General features: G+C 34.7%; 1 protein-coding gene across 1 annotated transcript in view; it reads right to left on the minus strand.

Moving 5' to 3' along the window:
• Nucleotides 1–22,605, minus strand: part of LOC150102196 (saccharopine dehydrogenase-like oxidoreductase) — a 92,682-nt gene that overhangs the window by 40,894 nt on the left and 29,183 nt on the right. Inside the window, exons 3-4 of the mRNA XM_090398817.1 lie at nucleotides 20,028–20,108; nucleotides 13,925–14,054 (exon numbers count right to left, since the gene is read on the minus strand). Coding sequence (XP_090254943.1) covers nucleotides 13,925–14,054; nucleotides 20,028–20,108 — 211 coding nt within the window. The remainder of the gene's footprint in view (nucleotides 1–13,924; nucleotides 14,055–20,027; nucleotides 20,109–22,605) is intronic.

A 22,605-nucleotide genomic window follows, 5' to 3' on the forward strand; every position in this document is an offset into this window, starting at 1 on the left:
AATAGTATTACAATGTGTATGTTGAGAGGAATGCAACGAGATGAGAAGAACAACTATTTTATTAATCTTTTTGGCATTGCAGCCATTAAACAGTATGGAAAATAAAGGAGCATTCAGCTGTGAGAAAAGCCAGGTTAGAACACAGTTTGGAGGCTCTGGATTTTACAAGGGATGATAGGAAAGCTTATGTATGTATGTATGTATCTACCTATGTGGGTAGGCTTTCTGTAAACTGAGAAAGTGTGCCTTGGTAAAACATGATTAGCATCTAGAAAAGACAGACATTTTCTTTATCTATAGTAAACTTAATTCTAGAGTGAAGGCTGTTCCCAAGCCATGTGGCTGAATGGAGACCGCATTTAACATATCTTAGACATGTATGAGGATGTCAATATCAAAAGCACGTTTTCAAAATGTTCCATGTAGTAATTGGATAGAGGGGTCATGGCTCTCCCCAGAAACAAAAAATTAAATATTTTGATTCAATTTTCACATACAATAACTTGCGTTTTCAAGGATAAAGACAAGAACTGAATAGAACAATTCAAGCAATTATTTAAATACTTTGAAGATGTTCTCTGGGTAAAGTCAAAGGTGAGCAGACTCATTAACCAATATGTGCAAGATGAATTAGCGAACTATATGCTCACAAGCTATACACGGTAAAATGGAGAGAAATTGTTACTCTAAAAAAAAAAAAAAAAAAAAAAAAACTCCAAAAGTGAAAGGTTATTCTGGGAATCTTATGCACTACAGAACACTCCCAATTTAAACAAATTTGGATGTACAACCTACCAGAGATATAGATGACTATCATACTCCATTTAAATCAACAAAAACTCAGCCATCTGACTGTACCCAGATGGCACAGTCAGAATATATCAATACAGTTACACCCCAAGTTACATAACATGCGACTTAGTAAATTTGCAGTTACGTAATAAATCTACTAGCACGTATGAACACGTTTGCATATTGCACAGGTGATCTTTGACAGCCTTATTGCAGTACAGTAGTAGATGCCTCTCACAGTTAGCTCAGTCGTTGGTTATCACTGCTAGTTTCATTTTTTTTTTATCCTTAAAATTCAAACACAAAACCAAATGCACTGGTAATAAATCTAAAAACAAAAGAAGAAAAGTTGAAAATAATTCGTATGTATTATTTTCAACTATTTTGAGCGAATAATAGTGATGGAAAACATCCGATTAATAAACAGAAATAAAAATGGAAAATATCTGCTTAATGGCAAAAAAATTAATGTAAGACAGTGGTATGAGTAGCCATTGAACATTTTATTGTATGTATGTAATTTACAAATTCGACTTACGTAAAATTAGAGTTCCGTAAACGTTTACGTAATGCATTACTTACGTAACTTGGGGTGTGACTGTACTTAGTGGAAATTCCATGTTCTTATGCCATTTTACTTTATCTTCGAAAATGCCCAAGTTACAATAAGATCGTGCTATTCTTACATGCAATATTCTATGATACATTTTAGTACCATGGGATGTTGCATATAGAATCCTCTAGATCCTGTCCAGCATTTCCTTACCTCAAATAACAACTGATCCACACAGATGTAGCCTCCTCATTACACAACAGCCTCGAATATTATAAGTTGGTCTTTTGTCAACATTCTTCTTAACATGGTATCAGTCTGGTATATAAGTAGATATTAGAGCTGTTGCACAAACTGAATAAGAATTCAGTAATAAGGACTGATGGGATATCAGCATGGGAGTTAAGAGTGTTCAGCGGAAGTGGATAGTCCTTTGATGAGGCTATATAATTTGAGCCTCAGAACAGGAAGATTCCTAGAAATGGAAATAATGTATAGTAATCCCATTGCACATGGGAAGTGCAAAGACGGATGTATCCAACTATCGATCAATCAATATATCAGAGTTGAAGATTTTGGAAAAGCTGATTAGGACTCGCACTCAGAAATGGGTTGACAGAGAATCTCTACTTTGCAATGAACATCATGGGTTTACTAAGAGAAGGTCATGTTTTAGCAACTTGCTCACATTTTATAATGTTACAACTGAGCTAGACAAGGGGAATGGATAAACAATGATATTTTTGTATTTTGCTGAGGTTTTGACAAAATATAGCATGGAAAACTGTTGTAAAATTTGAGAGTATGGGTTTGGATTATAAATTAACATGAATAAGTTGACTGACATATCAGAAAGTGGTATATGAGAGATGTGAATCTGCAAGATTTCGGGTAACCAGGTGTACTACAAGGATCAGTCCTTGGTCCATTGTTATTCAATCTGTACATTAATGATATTGGGAAGGATTTGATTGGCAACATACAACTATTTGCTGATGATGCAATGATAGATAGCATAATCAGGAATGCAGCTGATGTGCAGTACTTGCAAAATGATTTGAATAGGCAAGAATTGTGGGCATGGGAAAATGGATATTAGTTCATTGTCAGTAAATGTAAAGTCATGCACTCTGATATGATTAGATATTCAATGTCTTATTATACTGGTGGGTTTATGCTAAGAGAAACTGATTGGAGTAGGGCTCTTGGATGTTAGTAAACAGCAAGTTGAAGTTCCATTATGATTCTGATATAGTGAAGAGAGTGCAAAAGAGATTATTAAAAATGATTTCAGGATTGTAGAATACTGATTATGAATGATATTAATGATATTGGAAAGGATTTGATGGGCTTTGATACATATTGAGAATTTGTAGACTGCAGACACTAGCAAACAGGAGAAAGAGAGGTGATATGATTGAGACAAACTTCTTAAAGAGTCAGAGAATTTCAATTTGAATTTATTTTATAAAGAGTGAGGAAAGGACAAGATGGCATCCTTGGAAGCTGAAAAAAAATGTTGCTAAGAAAGGGGGGATGAGGTCTAGATTTTTCTCTAAGAGTGGTGCGTGATTAGAATGGATTGCCATTGGATGTGTGTGCAAGGAGCTGAATGAATTCAAGAACAAGTATGACAGCTGGTGAATGTAGTATGTGATCTCCCTGGAGGTCTCTCTTAATAATAAGATATATATAAAACAAACAGACACACACCATAAAAGACCCAATACATATAAATATATACATATAATTTGAAACATCTCAGCACAGATGTTAGTGGAAAGATGAATTTAAAAAAAATAAAAATTTCTAAATTTTTATTTGGAAATTTTTTTTTTTTGTTAAGCCCATACATAAGAGGTTAGTAGATCAACCTATAGTACATTAGTACAGTGTATGGGTTGGGAAAGAAGATGTTTGTTCATATTGGATTTGAATGACTGTATATTGTATTCCTTAGGAAACACATCAAGGGAAAGACTGTTCCATAGTATAGCAGTTGCAGGGATGGAGGAGGAGAAGAAATTAGTTCTGTGTGTTTCCAGGTGCACTGTGTAGGGATGTTGAGCAGCAGCTGCACGTGTTCCAACGAGCTTAATAATAAGTGGAGGAATTATTAATGCTATTTCAGATGAACACTTTCCATGGAAATATTTGTAGAAAACACACAGTGCAGAGACTGATTGTCAGTGCAAAAAAATATGAATTGATAATTACAAAAAAGCAATGAATTAAAAACAATTTAATTACAAATAATTAAAAATTAGTTTTAAAAAATAGAAAATCAGAAGATAACTTAAGCTCATAATTAAATATGCAAGAATAAGATGGGCTTATTTTTAAATAAAGCAACAGTAATTCCTATTCAGAAAAAATAAAAAAAGAAAGAAAAGCATAAAAACTAGATGTGCATTTGGAATGCTACAAAATATATAGTAGAATATTAAATTTTAAAAAAAAATTACTAATGGAAATAAGAGTACAATGTAGAAACACACATCATATTTGATTATGGAAATGATTTGGTAAGAAGAAGAAGCTAACATATTACAAGAAAGAAAATTGACTAAAAGTTATTATATGCATATTAAAATAATGAAATACCACTGAACAATGAACTATCATTTAAATGGAATATAAAAAGCTATGAAGTATGGGAGAGATTGACATCAATTTGGGTTCATATAGGTCAAATTTATTTGAAACTAAGTAAGAAAATACCGACAAGTTTTGCCAACTTAGCTGTTTGGCTTCTTTAGGGTAAAAATAGACGTAAAACAACTTAAACGGTAAAACTGTTACACTAAAACTATTAATGAAAGAAGAACCAAATACAATTGTATTTTTCACAAAAAACAGAAGAACGCATACATCACACGCATGGAGCGTCTATGATCGCACTTGTTGTTATGTAAGAATGTTCTGTAATTAGCAGCAAGATTTAATTCTGGCATGCTTAAAGATCTTATGAGGGGTCATCCAAATCTCAGGTAAAATTAATCCTTGGTTTCTATTTAGGTTGTGTTTTGAATGGATCACTGTTATGGCTTCTTTTATGATTCGGGAGCAGAAATCCTCCTCTAAGTAGGGTATGGAGCTTTTGTCCCATTCTATGGTATGGTTTGTCCTGGAGAAATGAAATGCAAACCCAGAGTCGTCTTCTCTGTTATTGTTTACGTCTCCTACGTGTTCCTTTTTTCTGATTTCAAAACTTCTAGAGGTCTGACCAATGAAGTTTAATCCGCATACGAACAGGGGATGTCGTAGACTCCAGTATATTTGAAGAAAGGATGACTGTCTTTCGGAGATCTTAAGAATTGGCGGATGATCTTTGAAGGTTTAAAAGCCACTCATATTCTATGTGGCTTGAGGCAATCTTATTGGAAACTGTCCCTGTATATGGAATCATGATAGTGGAATTATAATGTATATCTTCAGGCTGTCATTGTGGGGAGGTCACAGAAAAGTATCTTGTGGATCAATTTTCTTGGGTAATCATTATTTATAAGGTTTTTTGATATCAGGAATAGTTCATCTTTGAGGACTTTATCTTTTGTAGTGATGAGAGCAGCTCTATTTTTTTAGCATGTGTACGATGCTAAGTTTCAGAGAAATGTGGTGTGAAGAAGTGAAGTGCAGGTATCGACCTGTGTTGTTTGGTTTGCGATAGACTGTAAGGCTGATGTGTCCATCTATTTATTTTTCTTTATCAAGTTCTAAGGTGAATTTAATTTTGTGATGGAAGGAGTTGATCTTGGTAAGAAAATCAAACAGATCCTTTTCTATGTTTTTCCATAGAATGAAAATATCATCCACATATCTCCACCACACTGTGGGTTTAGGGTCTAGTTGAGATAAAATTTCACTTTCAAGTTTCTCCATAAAGCAATCTGCACAAGAGGAGGGGGGTGAAAGAGGGCTGCCCATTGCAAGACCTGTTAATTGTTGGTAAATCGTTTTATTCCATACCGCTGCCCTGTTAATGCGCCACATACCACTACAAGGGGTGATCGATTATCGTAGGCTATGGCTCCCCAGACCATAATGCCTGCAGTGTGGGAGGTGTGGCATTCGATAGCGTGGTTGGAATTGTGTCCTTAACCAGGGGTCCTCCACACCCAAACACAATGATCATCTGTCCCCAGGACGAAGCAGCACTCATCGCTGAAGACCACACGTCGCCAGTCTGTGGCGTTCCACGTCGCTCTCGCCTGGCACCACTGCAAACGAAGTTGGCAATGTTGTGGTGTTGATGGGAGCACACGTAAGAGGCGCTGGGATCGAGATTCGCCTCTGCGAGGCATCGGGGAAATGGTTCGTGGGGACACAGGAGCCCCTACATCTGCCTGTATAGTGGACCGGGTCACCATGGGATCCCTCCTTGCTTGCCACACGATCCTCTCTAGCGTTGGTCTTCCTGATCTGACCGGTGCCGCTCGTGCCGGAACGTGTCCACAGCTCCCAACACTGTCAGATGGTATGGTCAGAATGGCTCATGTGCACGCTGACCACCCTATGGTTTTCAGGCCTATGATCATGCCTCTGTCAAAGTCCGTAAGTTGCTTAAATTGACGTCTCTGGCATCTACTCAGCATTATTGTCACTCTGTACTCTAGCTTGCATTGGCCGGTGCTTTTCGCTTTAATTGGCTATCGACTAACGCCAGCTTTATAAGGCTGCCGATTCGTGCTTGCAGCATCACCGCAAGGTGTGTGGGCATGTGCAATCGCACCAAACTTGGATCATTTGTATACCACCCCCGCACTCTAGCTATTTGCTTAGTTTTGCCGTTGTACCATGTTTTCTTCGAGGTGCGCTAATTTCTTTGTCCATGTGTGTATAATGGACTTTCAGATTTAACTAACACACCCCTCGCCCGAATTAGTCAGTTATATCGAGGTTTTACTGTACTGGATTATTATGAAATCAACGAGGCTAGGGGGATTGAGAATGATGGACAGTGTTAGGTTCAGAGGGCATATTGCAAAAGTTGATAAAATACAATTTGATCGCATATTGATTTCTGCACACAGATTTGGTCATCTGGGTTTCTTGGAGATCAGGTGGGGATAGTGAAGAGGATTCAGAGAAGACTGACCAAGCTGGGGACAGGTTTGTGGAATGCTCCCTACCAGGATAATTAAAAAATGTGCAGGTTGCAAAGTCTAGGTGATAGATGGAAACTTATATTAAAGGAGTTTTATGAGATTGATACAAAGAAAATATTTCAATATATGACAAACAGAGAGAGAAAAACTAAGAGTCAACTATGGAAGTTGTGTAAGAATGGTTAGTAATAACATACAGACTAATTTGTTTTGAGAGGAGGGTGTTGAATGCATGGAATGGATTGCCAGAATTAGTTGTATCCTGACAGCGAATGAGTTTAAGTCATGTGTATAAAAATTAGCGTAGATCTCCAACAGTGAGTCTTTGAATTTCTTGGAAATACCCATAATAGCTTTTCAAGGTCAAGATCCAATTTGAAATAAAATATTCCAGTCATGTCACTTTAATACATCCTCTCCTTACATGTTAGGCTCACTTGCCTGCCACAGCCATGTAACTTAGTTTTGGAGAAATAATTATGCTTTAAAAAAAAGGAGTTTTAAAAGAAATAGTAACAAATAAAGTTGCCAAGAAATTATATTCTTATTTAATTCTTTATACAAGTGTAAGCAAATGAAGTTTGAATGTGAATGTTTCTTCATGACTACGCTACTTGCATATTGAAGCTCTTGACTTCATATTAATTGCCTTAGTAATTTCCTACATTCTATAATTATGCTAGGCCACAGAAGTTAATCCAATCCACACAGTTTGCCATGTCTGTAAATTGCCTGTTCACTCTGACTACTTTGCAAGATGCAAAACTCAAGTTTCCTGGAGGACAAACTTCCACTTGAGATCAGTTGAAAAACCTCTTATAAAGATTCTTCGATTTCCTAAACAGGATTGGAAGCCAATCTTTCCAAAGTTTCGAATATGTCAAATTGGACTGCACTATTGTTAGATAGCTATTTATTTCTGACAATGATACTCAATCCTGTATGACTAAGCATAATGGCTACGATGCTGAGGATTTTGTTAAAATCAAAGAAGGAAAGAGGACCCAAGCAGCCTATTCTACCTTAGGTAGATTAGGCTGCTTGGACCCTCTAATCTCCAATCCTCACCTTCTCGTGGTGCACCCTGTTGGGTATTTACCTGGATACTGAATGAACGAGGATGGGCTGGCAATTTGGGATTTAGCCAACCAAACTGTATTCTTACTGGCTTAAATCAAAATATAAAATGGTACAACATGGCAGAATTTCATGCCGGATGGGGCGTCGCCCGGTTAAAAAAGGCTCCAGTTGTTTTTACCAGGGAACCAGGGCAAAAAGCAAAAAGTCAGCTACTGGAACAAATCCTAAAACACATCAACTCAACAGAGTTCAAGATCAGTACTATCAACATAAGAATCCTGAATGGCAAAGAAATGGAGCTAGCTGAGGAATTGGATAAATACCAGATCGATATAATAGGTATGACTGAAATAAAAAAAAAGAAAAACTAGTGAGATCTTTCTGAGTAAGAAATACAAAATGTTATATTCAGGCAATGACAATCAAGAAAAATAAGGAGTAGCCATAGTATTCAACACTAAATACAAGGCTAATCTTCTTGAATGATAGACATTCTCAAGTAGAGTCATCATCATCATCATCAAATTCCTGCCATGTACCCTCAAGGGGTGTACAGGATATGACAGTACTACATGAAAAAATTACATCATTACTAACTTCCTATCTACAATTTTCCTCCAAATCAGTCTGTTACTTGTCAAGACTCCAACATTATCAGATCTTATATTTCTATCGTCTAAGGCACTTTGTACCGTATCAATCCACCTATATCTTGGTCTTCCTCTGGGTCGTTTTCCTGCCAACCTGGCAGAGAACACTTGTTTTGCTAATCTTTCCTCTCCCATTCTATTTAAGTGACCATACCATCTGAGATTAGCTCTGTTAACGCATTCCTGGATGCTGACAATGTCAAGTTCTTTCCTAATATCCTCATTTTTAATATGATATTGCCATTGATGCCATCTGTTCACACCTCTAATCTTTCTCAGGACTCTCATATCTGCGGTCTCTAGTCTTTGGTCAAGTGTTTTACTTGTTATTTATTTTCTATATTCTTGCCAAAGTCCTCCCATGACTTTTGTTTAGCTAGTTTTACACACTGTTTAGCTTTCTTACATTTGTCTCTGTATTCCGTAAGAGTAAAAGCTGACTTATTTGCCAGGAACTTTTGATATGCTTTCTTCTTTTCCTTCACTGCCTCTTTAACTTCCTGTGTCCACCAGGGAGTTCTGATTTTTTTATCTTTGCACACAACCTCACCACATGCCTCTCTGGCAGAATCAATCAATGTTTCCTTCAGAGTTTGCCACTGAATCTCCAAGGCTTGATTCCTGTTCTCAAACTCTTTCATTTTCTTTTCAATAATATTTCTGTATTTTAGTCTACAGTTCACATCTGAGAGCTGCTCAACTTTTATTCGCTTTAAAACTTTCTTACATGTTATTCTTTTCAATATGAAATTCAATTTTATCCTGCTCAAGACTAAATAGTGATCACTTCCAATTTCAAATCCTCTGTACACTCTGGTGTCCTGCACCAGGGAGAAAACATCACTATCAACAATAACATAGTCAATGAGACTTTTCTTATTCCTAGCCTCTTCTCTCCATGTGAATTTGTGCACATTTTTATGTTGGAACATGGTGTTAGTAATAACCAGTCCATGTCCTGAGCAGAAATCCAACAGATATTTGCCATTATTATTAGCTTTGCTCTTTTCTCCAAATTTTCCCAAAATATTTTTGTATGTCTCACAATCATTTCCTACTCTACTATTTAGATCCCCAACAAGGACCAACTTTTCCTTTTTCACTGTGTCAGTTGCTTTTTCTAAAGCCTCAAAAAATTCCTCCACTTCTACCTTAGTAGAACCTTCTGTGGGACCATAGGCACAAATAAGTCTCATTGTCCAGTTCCCCATTCTCATATTTGCCCACATTACTCTACTTGAGACTGACTGCCATTCAAGAAGATTAGCCTCGCATTTTGTGTTGAATACTATGGCTACTCCTTCTTTTCTTTGAGTGTTATTGCCTGAATATAACATTTTGTATTTATTGCTCAGAAAGATCTCACCAGTTTTGGTCTTTTTTGTTTCAGTCACCCCTAATATGTCGATCTGGTACTTATCTAATTCCTCAGCTAGCTCCATTTCTTTGCCATTCAGGCTTCTTACGTTGACAGTACCGATCTTTAACTCTGGTGATGTTGAGTTGGGGTTTGTTTTCAGATTGGTTCCAGTAGCTGACTTTTCGCTGTTCGCCCTGGTTCCCTGGCGAAAACAACGGGGGCCTTGTTTAACCGGGCGACGCCCCAGCCGGCATGAAATTTTGTCATGTTGTACCATCATTTTTTATTTTGGTTTAACCAATAACAATACAATTTGGTCGGCTAAATCCCAAATTGCCAGCCCATCCTCGTTCGTTCAGTATCAAAGTAGATACCCAACAGGGTGCACCACGAGAAGGTGAGGATTGGACATTAGGTCAGAAGCTCTGGTCGGTTCTCCGCATTCCTTTAAAGGCTATGTGGAGGTCTCCTCTCAGTTATACAGCTTTGATCCTTAAGCACCCCTCTCAAGTAGAGTGATGTGGGCAAATATGAGAATGGGGAACTGGACAATGAGACTTATTTGTGCCTATGGTCCCATAGAAGTTCTACTAAGGTAGAAATGGAGGAATTTTTTGAGGCTTTAGAGAAAGCAACTGACACAATGAAAAAGGAAAAGTTGGTCCTTGTTGGGGATATCTAAATAGCAGAGTAGAAAATGATTCTCAGACATGCAAAAATATTTTGGGAAAATTTGGAGAAAAGAGCAAGGCTAATAATAATGGCAAATATCTGTTGGATTTCGGCTCAGGACAGACTGGTTATTACTAACACCATGTTTCAACATAAAAATGTGCACAAATTCCCATGGAGAGAAGAGGCAAAGAAATAAGAAATGTTTCATTGACTATGTTAATGTTGACAGTGATATTTGAAAAAAAATTGAAATTTGAATTATCCTGTAAGAAGATATTTATCCAGCATTTATTCAGCACATTGGATTAGGTAGCTGAATTCAGGTACTTGTACACGTAACTTAAGAACATGTTCTCTGTGGTGCAATTGGAAGAACTCTGGTACTTTGTGCTATTCAACCTAGTGATTCTCATCATCATCATGGCAAGAATCTTGATATTGGCAATTTTCAACAGAAAATGAGTTAGTCGATCTCACACAGATGTAGCAGCAGTGTTATCAGAGGATTTGAAATTGGAAGTGATCACCATTTAGTCTTGAGAAGGATAAAACTGAATTTCATACCTTTTCAGTATGTAAGAAAGTTTTAAAGCGAATAAAAGTTCAGCAGCTCTCAGATGTGAACTGCAGACTTCAGATTATTGAAGAAAAAATGAGAGTTTAAGAACAGGAACCAAACCTTGGAGATTCAGTGGCAAGCCCTGAAGAAAACACTGATTGATTCAGCCAGAGAGGCATGTGGTGAAGTTGTCTGCAAGGATAGAAAAATCAGAACTCCATGGTGGACACAGGAAGTTAGAGGCAGTGAAGGGAAAGAGGAAAGTATATCAAAAGTTCCTGCAAATAAATCAGCTTGTGCTCTTAGAAATACAAAGACAAATGTAACAAAGTTAAAAACTGTGTAAAACTAGCTAAACAAAATTCATAGGAGGACTTTGGCAAGAACATAGAAAATAAATATCAAGAAGGTGGTAAGATATTCTGGAGGTTGTTGACGAAGCATAGAAATGGAGGGAAGAGTGCTGTAAAAGGAGTTAGAGATGATAAAAATGACATGAAAACTGGAGAAAAAGATATCCTTGAAGTATAGAGTAATTACTTTGAAAAATTGCTAAATGAAACAAGGCAGTGATGATAGCACAATGGTAAAACACACCCAACTGGCATGCAGTCAAAATACATATCTATACTTGAAGTAGAAAAAGCCATCAAAAGCCTGAAATGTGGAAAGGCAGCAGGAGTAGATGATATTCTACCAGCAAAGCTCAAGTATATGGAGGTATATGTCTTACAGTGGCTGCACTATATAGTTCAGAAAGCCTGGACAGAGGGACGAATTCCCGATGATTGGAGTAGAGCTCTCATAGTACCCATATATAAAAGGGAAATGTAAGATTTACAGAGGTATATTTCTCTACTGAGTGTTCCTGGTAAGATTTATTCAAGTACTTGAGAAACAGTTGAGAAGGATTGTGGAAGAAAAGTTTGGTGAACAAGCTGGATTCAAATCAAATAGAGGCTGTCAGGATCAGATTTTCACTTGACAACAAATAGTTGAGAAATCATGGAAATATAACAAAGATCTGCAATTTAAGTTTTGTAGATCCGGAAAAGGCATATGATAAAGTGCCAACAGAAAAGCTATTCAAACCCGGCCTGGTTGGCAGAGTGGTTAGCGTATCTGCTCCCCAGTCAAAAGGCTGCAGGTTCGAATCCAAGCGTGGGCATGGATGTTTATCTGTGAAAATACTAGTAGTGATGGTCGGTGGTAGATGGCGTTGGTGTAGATGATGAAGGTAGTTGCAGTTGGTGGAATGGTGGAGACAGAGTTGTAGAGTAAGTACCCTCCCTCGATGAGTCTTAGGACTCCCTGGAGGAGTTATGCAATAATAATAAAAAAACACTACAGTTATATGGCATCAATGGGACATTATATCAGGCAATACTTGGTCTTTATTTGAGTTGTAAATCAGCAGTTAGAATTGAAGGAAGTACAGGAAGATGGTTTACTGTTAAATTTGGTATCAGACAAGGATGCATATTATCCCCTCTGTTATTCATTATCTATACGGATCACATTATGAAGGAAAGCGGTATTAAACCTGATATCAAAATTGGAGATGTTAATCTCAGCTCTTTGCTTTATGCGGATAATGTTATACTTCTAATATTATCAAAGGGTCTTGCATCTGTGCATGTCAGAAGAAGGAGAATACATTCCGATAGGGTAATCTTTTCTTTAATGAAAATTCTAGTTCTTAAAGTGGTAACTATTTTGCTTTTACAACAGTTGGAAAATTTATGTATACAGCACATGATTTCATATGTTGGTGACCAATTTATACATCCGTTATTTCTTTCTCACCTTCAGTATGAATCGACTATTTTTGGCACGTTGCTAAACTTAGTTCTATGAAGTGTGGCCATACAATAAATCTGCTACAAGTACTGATTAAACTGAATAACTGTTGTAATAGATATGGTATGAAGGTCAGCAATAACAAGACAATGAAAATAGGCAGAAACATTAACTGTATTGTGAATGGAGAACCTACAGAACAAGTAAAACATTTCAGCTACTTAGGCACAATTTTTAGTGAAGATAGTAAAATAAATATGGAAATAGACAACAGAATCAACAAAGTAGGTAGTAAGTCAACTGAATAAATTTATATGGAATAAGAGAGAAATTAGTCAAAACATTAAATTAGCTGTATACAAGATAGTGTTCAAACCAATTTTCACTTATGGATGTGAGAGCTGGGTTAGAAGTAAAGACTTGACCAAAGACTAGAGACCACAGATATGAGAGTCCTGAGAAAGACATGAACAGATGGCATCAATGGCAATATCATATTTAAAACAAGGATATTAGGAAAGAACTTGACAATGTCAACATTCAGGAATGTGTTAGCAGGGTTAATCTCAGGTGGTATGGTCCCTTAAATAGAATGAATAAGATTAGCAAAACAAGTGTTCTCTGCCAAGTCGGCAAGAAAAAAAGACCCAGAAGATCAAGATATAGATGGATTGATAAAGTAAAAATGCCTTAGAAGGCAGAAATATAAGAGCTGATAATGTTGGAGTCTTGATAGGTAACAGACTGATTTGGAGGAAAATTGTAGATAGGAAGGTAGTAAGAATGTCAATTTTTCATGTAGTACTATCATATCCTGTACACCCCTTGAAGGTACATCAGGAATTTGATGACAAACTTGCTAAATTTTTGGCTTCATTCTTACAAGCTCATAAGCAAGTATCTTACATAAACTCCACACAATTTAAAATAGCATATTAAAAGGAGCATAAATGATTATCTAGTTAAAGCTTCAATGTGTCATCCTCTTTTGTAATGTCTGTAGGTGATACTGAAACTACTTTCCAAAGTTTTCTCCCTACACTTGAGTTCTGCTTTATCATTTTACAACGGTCAGCTCTATAAACAAATTAATGGTGTTGCAAAGATCTTTTGCTATTCTGCTTTCATAGATGTGCTAAAAACTATACAAGAAATATTTTAGTGATATCTGCTAAACAGTTATATCCTTAACTTGCATTTCAATGTTTTTGCAAGAAATAAAATCTGCAAAGACAAACAGACCAAGTTATCTAACAGCCATTGGAGAACAATTAAGAAATACATTCAAGTACTAGTTGAAGACATTTTAAAAAATTAGATCTTATAAGACTATGAGAAATTGTTTACCTTGAAATTTGTCTTTTAGGAATGATATTCCCACATCACATGGAATACTATCAAAACCACAAGCACTTATAATATAGACACCATTTTCTTTTGCTTCATCAAAGTATTTTAACTGCATGCTTTCTAAAAACTGAAAAAAAAAAATAAAAAATAAGTCTTCAAACAAATACAGTCACTCACTATAGCAAACTCAGGGATCACACAAATAGTACTATTGCAGCAAATTTCATTTGGAATAGAGTGAAATTGTGACCAAAGCTCTGCTCCAGAGCTTTAGTCAGGATTTTGTGGTAGTTTGTTAGCATCTGCTATTGTTAGTTGACTGTTATTATAACAAAAGTTATAGCTATGTTAAGTTACTACTACAAATTATCAAGATCAAAATATTCACTTGAATAACTGAAATCATATATATGATTTCAGTTATTCAAGTCCCATGTAGGGCGTAGTGAGTTATGAAACCCAAAAATGGGAGCATCCTACATCCCATGTAGAATGCTCCTTTTGGGTTTCATAACTCACTACGAGTTCATAACCCCCACACTCAACTAACTGCCCATGTGTAATTGTCTGTGAAGTGTTGTGTTCTTAAGACCAGTTTGCCTGCTTTGTGGGAGGAAAAACCCCAGATAAACTGGGGAGAAAAATCCTGCAGTCCATGCCCAAGACCGACTAACTTGGCTATGTCTGAGAAAGATCCTTAAGCTCCTCACGTCGCCGATGGGAATCGAATGCAGGACACTCCTTTCCCAGGCACGTGGTTGCGGAGCATGTAACCACTTGGCTAACTGCGTGGACGTGTGTATATTAAATCTTTAGTAAGACCTTATCTTCAAGCATAAAATGTATACAAGTGTAAATATAACATAAACAAACTTATGAACCATGTTCAAATTTTGAGTATAATACAACATTATAGATCAATAAGCAGTGCAGATTTTTATAGCAAATGATATTAAAAAAAAAAAAAGGAATATGTTGAGATTCTACACAGCCTGTCGAAAATAACCGATATACTTCTGTCAACAGCATTGCTATAATGAACAACATAAAGTGAGTTAGCTGTGACATTTTTTGTGCAGCTACTATTATCAAAAGACAACCAACAGAGTTTGATACAACATCTCATTAACATTTAAAGATACACTTCATACAAAAGGAAGTGGTGAACAGATCTCTTCCTGAAACAAACTGGCATCAATATTACACATTACTGGCATTACACAAGTAGAAACACAAAAATACGTGTTTCTACTTACAACAGAAATAGCAGCTTCCTACCTCTTACCACATTAGTTATATTTGCACGTCATTAGTCAGAAAAACAAGTCCGTTTAAGATTTTTTTTTTTAAGTATAGAACAATCTGTACAAATGAATACAATATATTTCCTAGTTTTCAGGAAAGTATATTTTTCATAATGTATCTGATAAAATTATTGAAAGTATTCAGAGATCTGAAAGAATAATAATTTCCTTGTAGATTAAGAGTATAAATTTATCCAAAAAAATCCTTAGCCCCCAATAGGTGGGTTAAGGATTTTTATTTTTTTTTTTTGCATTATTTATTTATTTTTTTTACTTAATCTGGAAACCCTGCTCTAGAAACCAAACATGGAAAATTTTCAAGCCATTTCAGGCTTCAAATAAACAGATGAATTTCATCACCTCATGATGAAATTCATCTATCTAAAATTACTAATTTTAGAGGAAAAAAAAACTTGACTGTATTATAGAAAACAGCAGAACTATAATATTTTTGACAGATATGTTAATGAGTTCACTGATGTTTTGTTTAGAATTTGTAGAACTATTTTTTTGTGAAAATATGTATCACACATAATCAACTGGACATTTTGTCTAGAACTTGTTTACATAACCAGCAAATTGGATTTGTTAGTAGTTATGACCAGAAGTGGAAAGAGTCACCAACTGTTGAAAAGCATAGTAACAATGCTGTCATGGCATAAGGTAAAACAGTTTAAGAAAGAAAAGATGTCTGAGGTAAAACAAAAACTTGAAGTTTTCATTAAGGAACCTGTGCTGTATTTATTAGAATTAAGAAGCCCTTTCTTTCTGATGTATCCTCATTACAGAGTATTTATTCACTGTAGTTTAAATTGAAGTTTCAATTTAAAAGTTGAATTTAACCTGGCATTAGTAAGGTGGGGTATCACAGACCCCAAAGATTTTAAACTGAGTAACTTTTTTAACAACATGTGGTAGTGAGTCATGTCGCAGTATAGCTTCCCCTCTCATAACCTGCTACTTGACGGCATAGACGACAGGCTGTTGTGCGCAAGCAAGTTTACTGTGCAGAGGTGTAAAGTGTAACTATATTCACTTCCGAAACTTCAGTTGTTTTCATGTATATTCTACTAAAATATTATCGTTACTGCTGTGTTTGCTATATTTTTACATACCAACTATAAACAAATACGTTTTCATAAATATTTAGAGGGTATTTTGAGAATAATATCTTTTTTTTTTTTACCAGATAGGTTACGATCAGGAAGAACAGAGGTTACATCAACTTATAGATTAGCGTCATCTGTAAGTTGACGTACCTCTGTTCTTCCTGTAAAAATAAAAATAAAGATGTTTATTTAGTTAAGTATTTTTGGGTAATAAAAATTTAATTTTGTGGATCTGCGTTTTTCTTCTGTAAAATTACAGGACACTACGCAATCTAATATTGATTAAAAAGATATGGATTTCTATAATACACTACATTATTTAGGTGAGTCTGTTGGACCCCCACCTTACTACTTTTGTTCATTTTCCCACCTCATCAGTGCTGGGTTAAATTTAAAAATTTAAAAAATTGAATTCAATTTAAAAAAATTCAATATATATATGTGTGGGGAATTTTTTTTTTTTTTTTACATAAATATATATTGTATATCTTTGTGACTCTCTCTCTCTCTCTCTATATTTTTATAATATCTTTTTTTTACCAGATGTGTTACAAGTAGGAAGAACAGAGGTTACTGGTGCTCACGAGATGCTATACGCACACACTCACTCAACAATGTGGTGGCCAACGAAGGAACAGCTTTGAATACGTTAACTACAACGTTTTCACGTTAAATATGTATATTGACCTTCCTGTGCTATTCACGGTTTTTTATCTTCAATGTTTATTCTTTTCTTTTATAAAAACACCTGAAGAAGGCTGTAAAAAGCTCGTGTGATACTATTAAACCTTTTTTTTTCTCTTTATGCTCGGTTTATGTCATTCAATTCTTTTAAAAAATATGTTTAACAACCAAGTAAATGAACTTCCATGCACATATATACATAAACTCTAACTGCACATCAGAACCCATATACATACAGATACATATACACAAAAGTGTGCAAGATTTATATATATATATACATTATAAATAAACAGATTAATAGCAACAATTCAAAGTCACCATTTTCCAGAATTCTGACAATTTTAGACTATCACTGCTATTTAGATTAGGTTGTTGAAGAACTTCACAGTATTCCTAGAGTTCCATGAATACTGTCATGTGATGGTAAAACAAACATTGTTGTCATTCCGTTCTTGCTTTATGAAACTGTCCTTTCTATGTTTATACTCTGATATGATGAGATTTATCACAAAATAAGCGTTTTATATTAAATATTTTTTCTTTACATAATTTATATATATAGTCAGTTCATGTCTATGAATTACATTAGTATTAATAATCAAATAATTCCTATGAGATTACTTTGTCAGTGTATTATCTAAGCAGAAATACTGCAGTTGATGTGATTGGCAGATATAAGAGATAGAAAAATGGAGGTAGATGAACAGGATATTGCCAAACCTTGATGCAAGTAGACCAATAGGATATATGCCTTTGTATTATGAGAAACTACAAGCGTTTATGACCATTATGACAATGTTTATGACCAGATTGTTTATGTCTTAGCTGATAGAGGCCTAAAGAGGCTATTCCAAGACAAATTATTGACTAAGCTATTTCTGTAGTAGTTAAGGTATTAGAAAAATGCCCCAAATTCCGAATGAATGATTAAGAATGCAATACTACGTAAGAACACGGTTTTGTGAAGTGGTCTTGGCATAGTAACTAATTCAATTTCTGTAATACCTTAAGTGGCTGCTTGGTTATGATGGAACATAGCAAAGCTATTTCTTAGGACAGTGCACAGAAATCAAATTTAAGTAAATGAGAAGATCCTTAGTAGTTCTTTGAGACCACAGACACAAGTCATTATTCAGTTCCCCATTCCAATATTTGGGCACATCACTCTACTTGATACTGCCTGCCATTCAAAAATATTATCCTTGTTTTTGGTGTTGAATACTATAGTTGCTCCTTTTCTCTGTTATTATGTGAATATAGCATCTTGTATTTGTAGCTTAGAAAATTTCATCTGCCTGTTCTTTGTTGTTTCAGTAACATCTATTATGTTGATATAGTACTCATCCAATTCTTCTGCTAGTTTCACTTCTTTTCCATCGATGCTTTGTATGTTTATAGTGTCAATCTTGAGTTCTGATGTTTAACTGGGATTTGTTTCAGTAGCTGACATTTTGCTGGTTGTCATGGTTCCCTGATGAAAAAAAAAAAGGGGGATCTTGTTCAACCAGGAGGCATGAAATTCTGTCATGTTGTACCATCATTTCATATTATTAAGCCAATAAGAATACAATTTAGTCAGCTAAATTGCAAATTGCCAGTCCATCATTTGTTTAGTAGTAAGGTGGATACCTACCATTTATACAGCTTTGACCTTTAAACATCACTAAAGTAAAAGGTGGGTTGCAAAACTTGAATGATAAGCAGAATAGAAGGGAAAGGGCATGACAGCAACATAATTACTATGGGAATTCTATAGGAAAGACAGATTTTTAATACATGGTGTCAAGCAGAACAATGGATCATACCTGGAAACCAACATGTGAGAAATTTGACACTACTTTTAAATGTCCCCACTATAGCAGCAATCCTATTGGTTGTCTTTGCCACTTTTGCAATTCACCTTGGACTTCAATACTCTGTCCACAATCACCGCAAGAACTCATATCCCAGCGAATGAAGCACAGTTCCACCAATGGAAATGGACGGCTACATATTGCAAATTCTAACACTTTACATTTAGCTCCACTGGAGTGACCCTTTCAATCTATCCTTAATACAAATTGCCACATCTGCTAATTGCTATTAAATGATATGAATCAGAAATGTGCTCTTTGGATTGGGTAATTAAAATCATCCTGAAGGCCCACTCCCAGCCTATTTATTCTTCGAATACTAGGGATATATTCACAGATACCTCATTTAAGTTCAAGATTTCCATGCATTGCTGACATTTTTTCCCCATTATAAAATATGAAAAAAACTGATACTGTGGGACCAAAGATAGTATTCTCCTAAGTTGATCATAGTTTCCAACTTTGTAGTTCAGCATTTAACTTGTTCTAATGGGAACATCAATATAATTAGATACTTCCCAAGAAAGCACAAAATGTCAGATTGAATAATAAAGCAAAAAGGAAAAAAAAAAGACCGAGAATGGATGCAGATGATTATAGAAGAAGCATTTATGATCTTCTTTCTGCTGATATAGAAAGAAATAATATATACATATTAACAATTGACTGGGAAATTTTGCAGATCTCCAAGATCAACATTCTAAATGTTAATCTTCATTTTGCTCTCTTACCCAAGATTTTGTAAAAGTTCAAAAGTAATTTTGATATCTATTAGCTGAAACTGTTTTGCATGAAAATCATTATCACCTACAATATGACCATTACATTGAATGAATCTTCAATATATTGCATACATTTCTTTTTCCATGTTAGAATAAGATCCTAACCTCTGTACAACTACTCATGATTCTTTAGAGAAGGGAGTATATATAAATATTATTATATTATAATATACTAAGCAAAGAAATTGTCCAGTTACCTTTGTATTTAAAAAAATAATAATACAATCTAAAATCAGGTTACACTGATTTTTCATTAGAAAAGTTATATTTCAAAATTTATTTTGAATTTTATCCATTTTAAGTAATATATATATATATATATATATATATATATATATATATATAGATTAGAATTTTACATGTACCTCAGGTTCACCTGAAATATCTACATAATGGGTTTTATTATGAACACACTCAGCAACTACAGGCTCTCCATAGAAGCGATACTAGAAAATATAAATATACAAAATTGTCAAAGTCAACAACAGAGACAGTTCAAATTATTTATAAATTCAAATAATAATAATAATATCCAGGTATGAAAATATTTAGTTCTACTGATATTTATAATTAAAAGTTCGTATACACATTTTTTTTAATAAATTAAATAATAAAATAAGTTGCAAGATAATTTTTATTTATCATTTATTTATTATCTTTATTTATCATAAGATTTCAATCTACTATCATGAGCATTCGGTATGAATTTAGTAATCAGAGAGAACTAGAAGATTCAACTATGAAAGCATTATGAGTTAAGTGCAATGGCAGCAGCACAGTCTGAAATGCTTTCAGCTCCTAACCATATAATTTTAGAAGAAATATTTAAAATACTTAAAATATTTAAAAAACATGACAGGATATAAGAACTATTTCCCATAAGAGAGAAAACTTCAGATTTGGTCAGTGAAGAAAAGTTTCAACTTTGTATAAATGTTCTAAAATAGAACCACTTTGGAAAAAGATTAAGGTCCTCCACAAAATGACTATGGTGTGTTCTACAAGCACAGATTGTTCCAGTTCATGTTATTTGATATAACAGATGTTGATCATGACAAACAGATTTAGAGTTACTAAGTTGGTTGAAATATGATAACCCACAATGATAGAGAATTTAATGAAAGAGGAAGCTAAAGGTGGAAGTCTATCCTTTGCAAAACACACATCTTAATATAGAACCTAAAAAGGTAACAAAATCTTAATATAGAGAGATGCATGAAGGCCAACAGATCTAAGCAATTTGGCTTTTCATTCTGGCAATGGACTTCTTATTGAAGCCCTAGAGCTGTTAACAATCTTGTTGACATAAGACTTACCAAAGTCATTAACCAGGAGGGTAGACTTTATTTATTGTGATAGCAATGCTTTAGCAGAGCACAAAGTGTGAGATAGATGTATAAGTCTTAATAGCGCCAGTTTTTGACAAGGCTGGTAATGTGAAAGAGCATGAAAGTAAAGTCATGTGGATTTTTTTTCCTAAAAGCAGAGAAGCAAGCTACCATCTGGCTGATGACGTAGATCTAAAAAAAAAGGCAATATGATGATTTTTACTGCTTTGACTGAAATGAATGTAATGGTAAATTAACTTTGTAATGAAATTTTGATATTCCAAAAGTAAACCTTTCCAAATTGCAAAAAAAACCTCATCTACACATCTGTATTATAAGGAAAGCTTAGGAGATATCTAGTCTTTGTTCAAATTGTTCCATGAAACAGTTTGCAAAGGTTGGAGAAAGGACTATAACATTGCTGTACCTTCAATCTGCTGGGTAAAGTTTGTTCTGACAAGCCAGAATAGATGGTAAAATCAAAAAGGAGAATATCTGCAGTAGTCTTGACAAAAAGAAATCCAATTTTTTCATGAAGGGGAACATTTGTGAATAGAAACAATCAAAGCTGATTAAGAAATTGCTAGGATAAAGAAATTTTTTTTCCTGAAAGCGATAACCATTCTTAATGAGAGAAGATAATTTTCCAATGAACACTAAAATTTAAAAAGGAGAATTGCAATTTCATAGCAATAGTTTCAGGCTTGAAAAGGTTTGTTATACAGTAATTCAAGTATGCTACACAAAAAAATTATTTCCAGTTACAAATTCTTTACAAAATATACTAATATTCAAATAAAATTATTAAAATAATATTTTAGTAATAGGAAAGTGGAGAATCATGCATTAATCACCAGGAGAAAGTTCATCTAGGTGATAAATTCATGTTTATACCTGTAACTATCAGGTGTGTTAAAAGTCAATGGAAAATGAAATCCAATGAAAAGAAGTCCAAGACCAACTCAATTGGAACAATTGAGTTGGTCTTGGACTTCTTTTCATAATCACTACTTTGGTAATCAAAGTAATCAACTACTTTGCGAGAAAAGAATGCTAGACATTCAACGATATAAAAAAAATCAATGGGTGCCAGTGTAAATATAAATGGATAGAAAATTGCTAGGACACAATCTGAGCATATTTCTGGGTGTTTAATTTTCAGTTACACTTAGGTCATGAGTTCTTTTTTTTAATAGTTCAGGTGGATCACATAATGTGAGTTTAAGAGCATCAGTGTATCCATTCCCATTATCCAACTCAGCCATAATTATCCTTAGCAAACCTATGTCTGTTCCTCGCAAAGTATAGGTTGTCTGCCAATCCATTTTTGTATGCAAGTTATTACCAATTTCTCTAAAATCTTCATCACTCCAGAGATACTGATAAAAAGTAGCGAGATACATCAGGTTTTGCACAATCCATCCTTGTGAGAGGACTATCATACATTATTTCCATTCCTATGGGATCTTTCCTGAGCCAAGACTCAAATTATACAAATATGTCAAAGGGCCCAACTAGTTCATCTGAACTTTCTTTAGCATATATTGATGATATTCCATCTGTTTATTGCTGAATTCATAGCCAGGCCATGTAACAGCTCTAGAACCCTCTTCCC

This window comes from Typopeltis vanoorti, chromosome 10 (genome assembly GCF_054136105.1).
Source record: "Typopeltis vanoorti isolate ZY-2024b chromosome 10, IOZ_Tvanoo_1.0, whole genome shotgun sequence".
Lineage (NCBI taxonomy): Eukaryota > Metazoa > Arthropoda > Arachnida > Uropygi > Thelyphonidae > Typopeltis > Typopeltis vanoorti.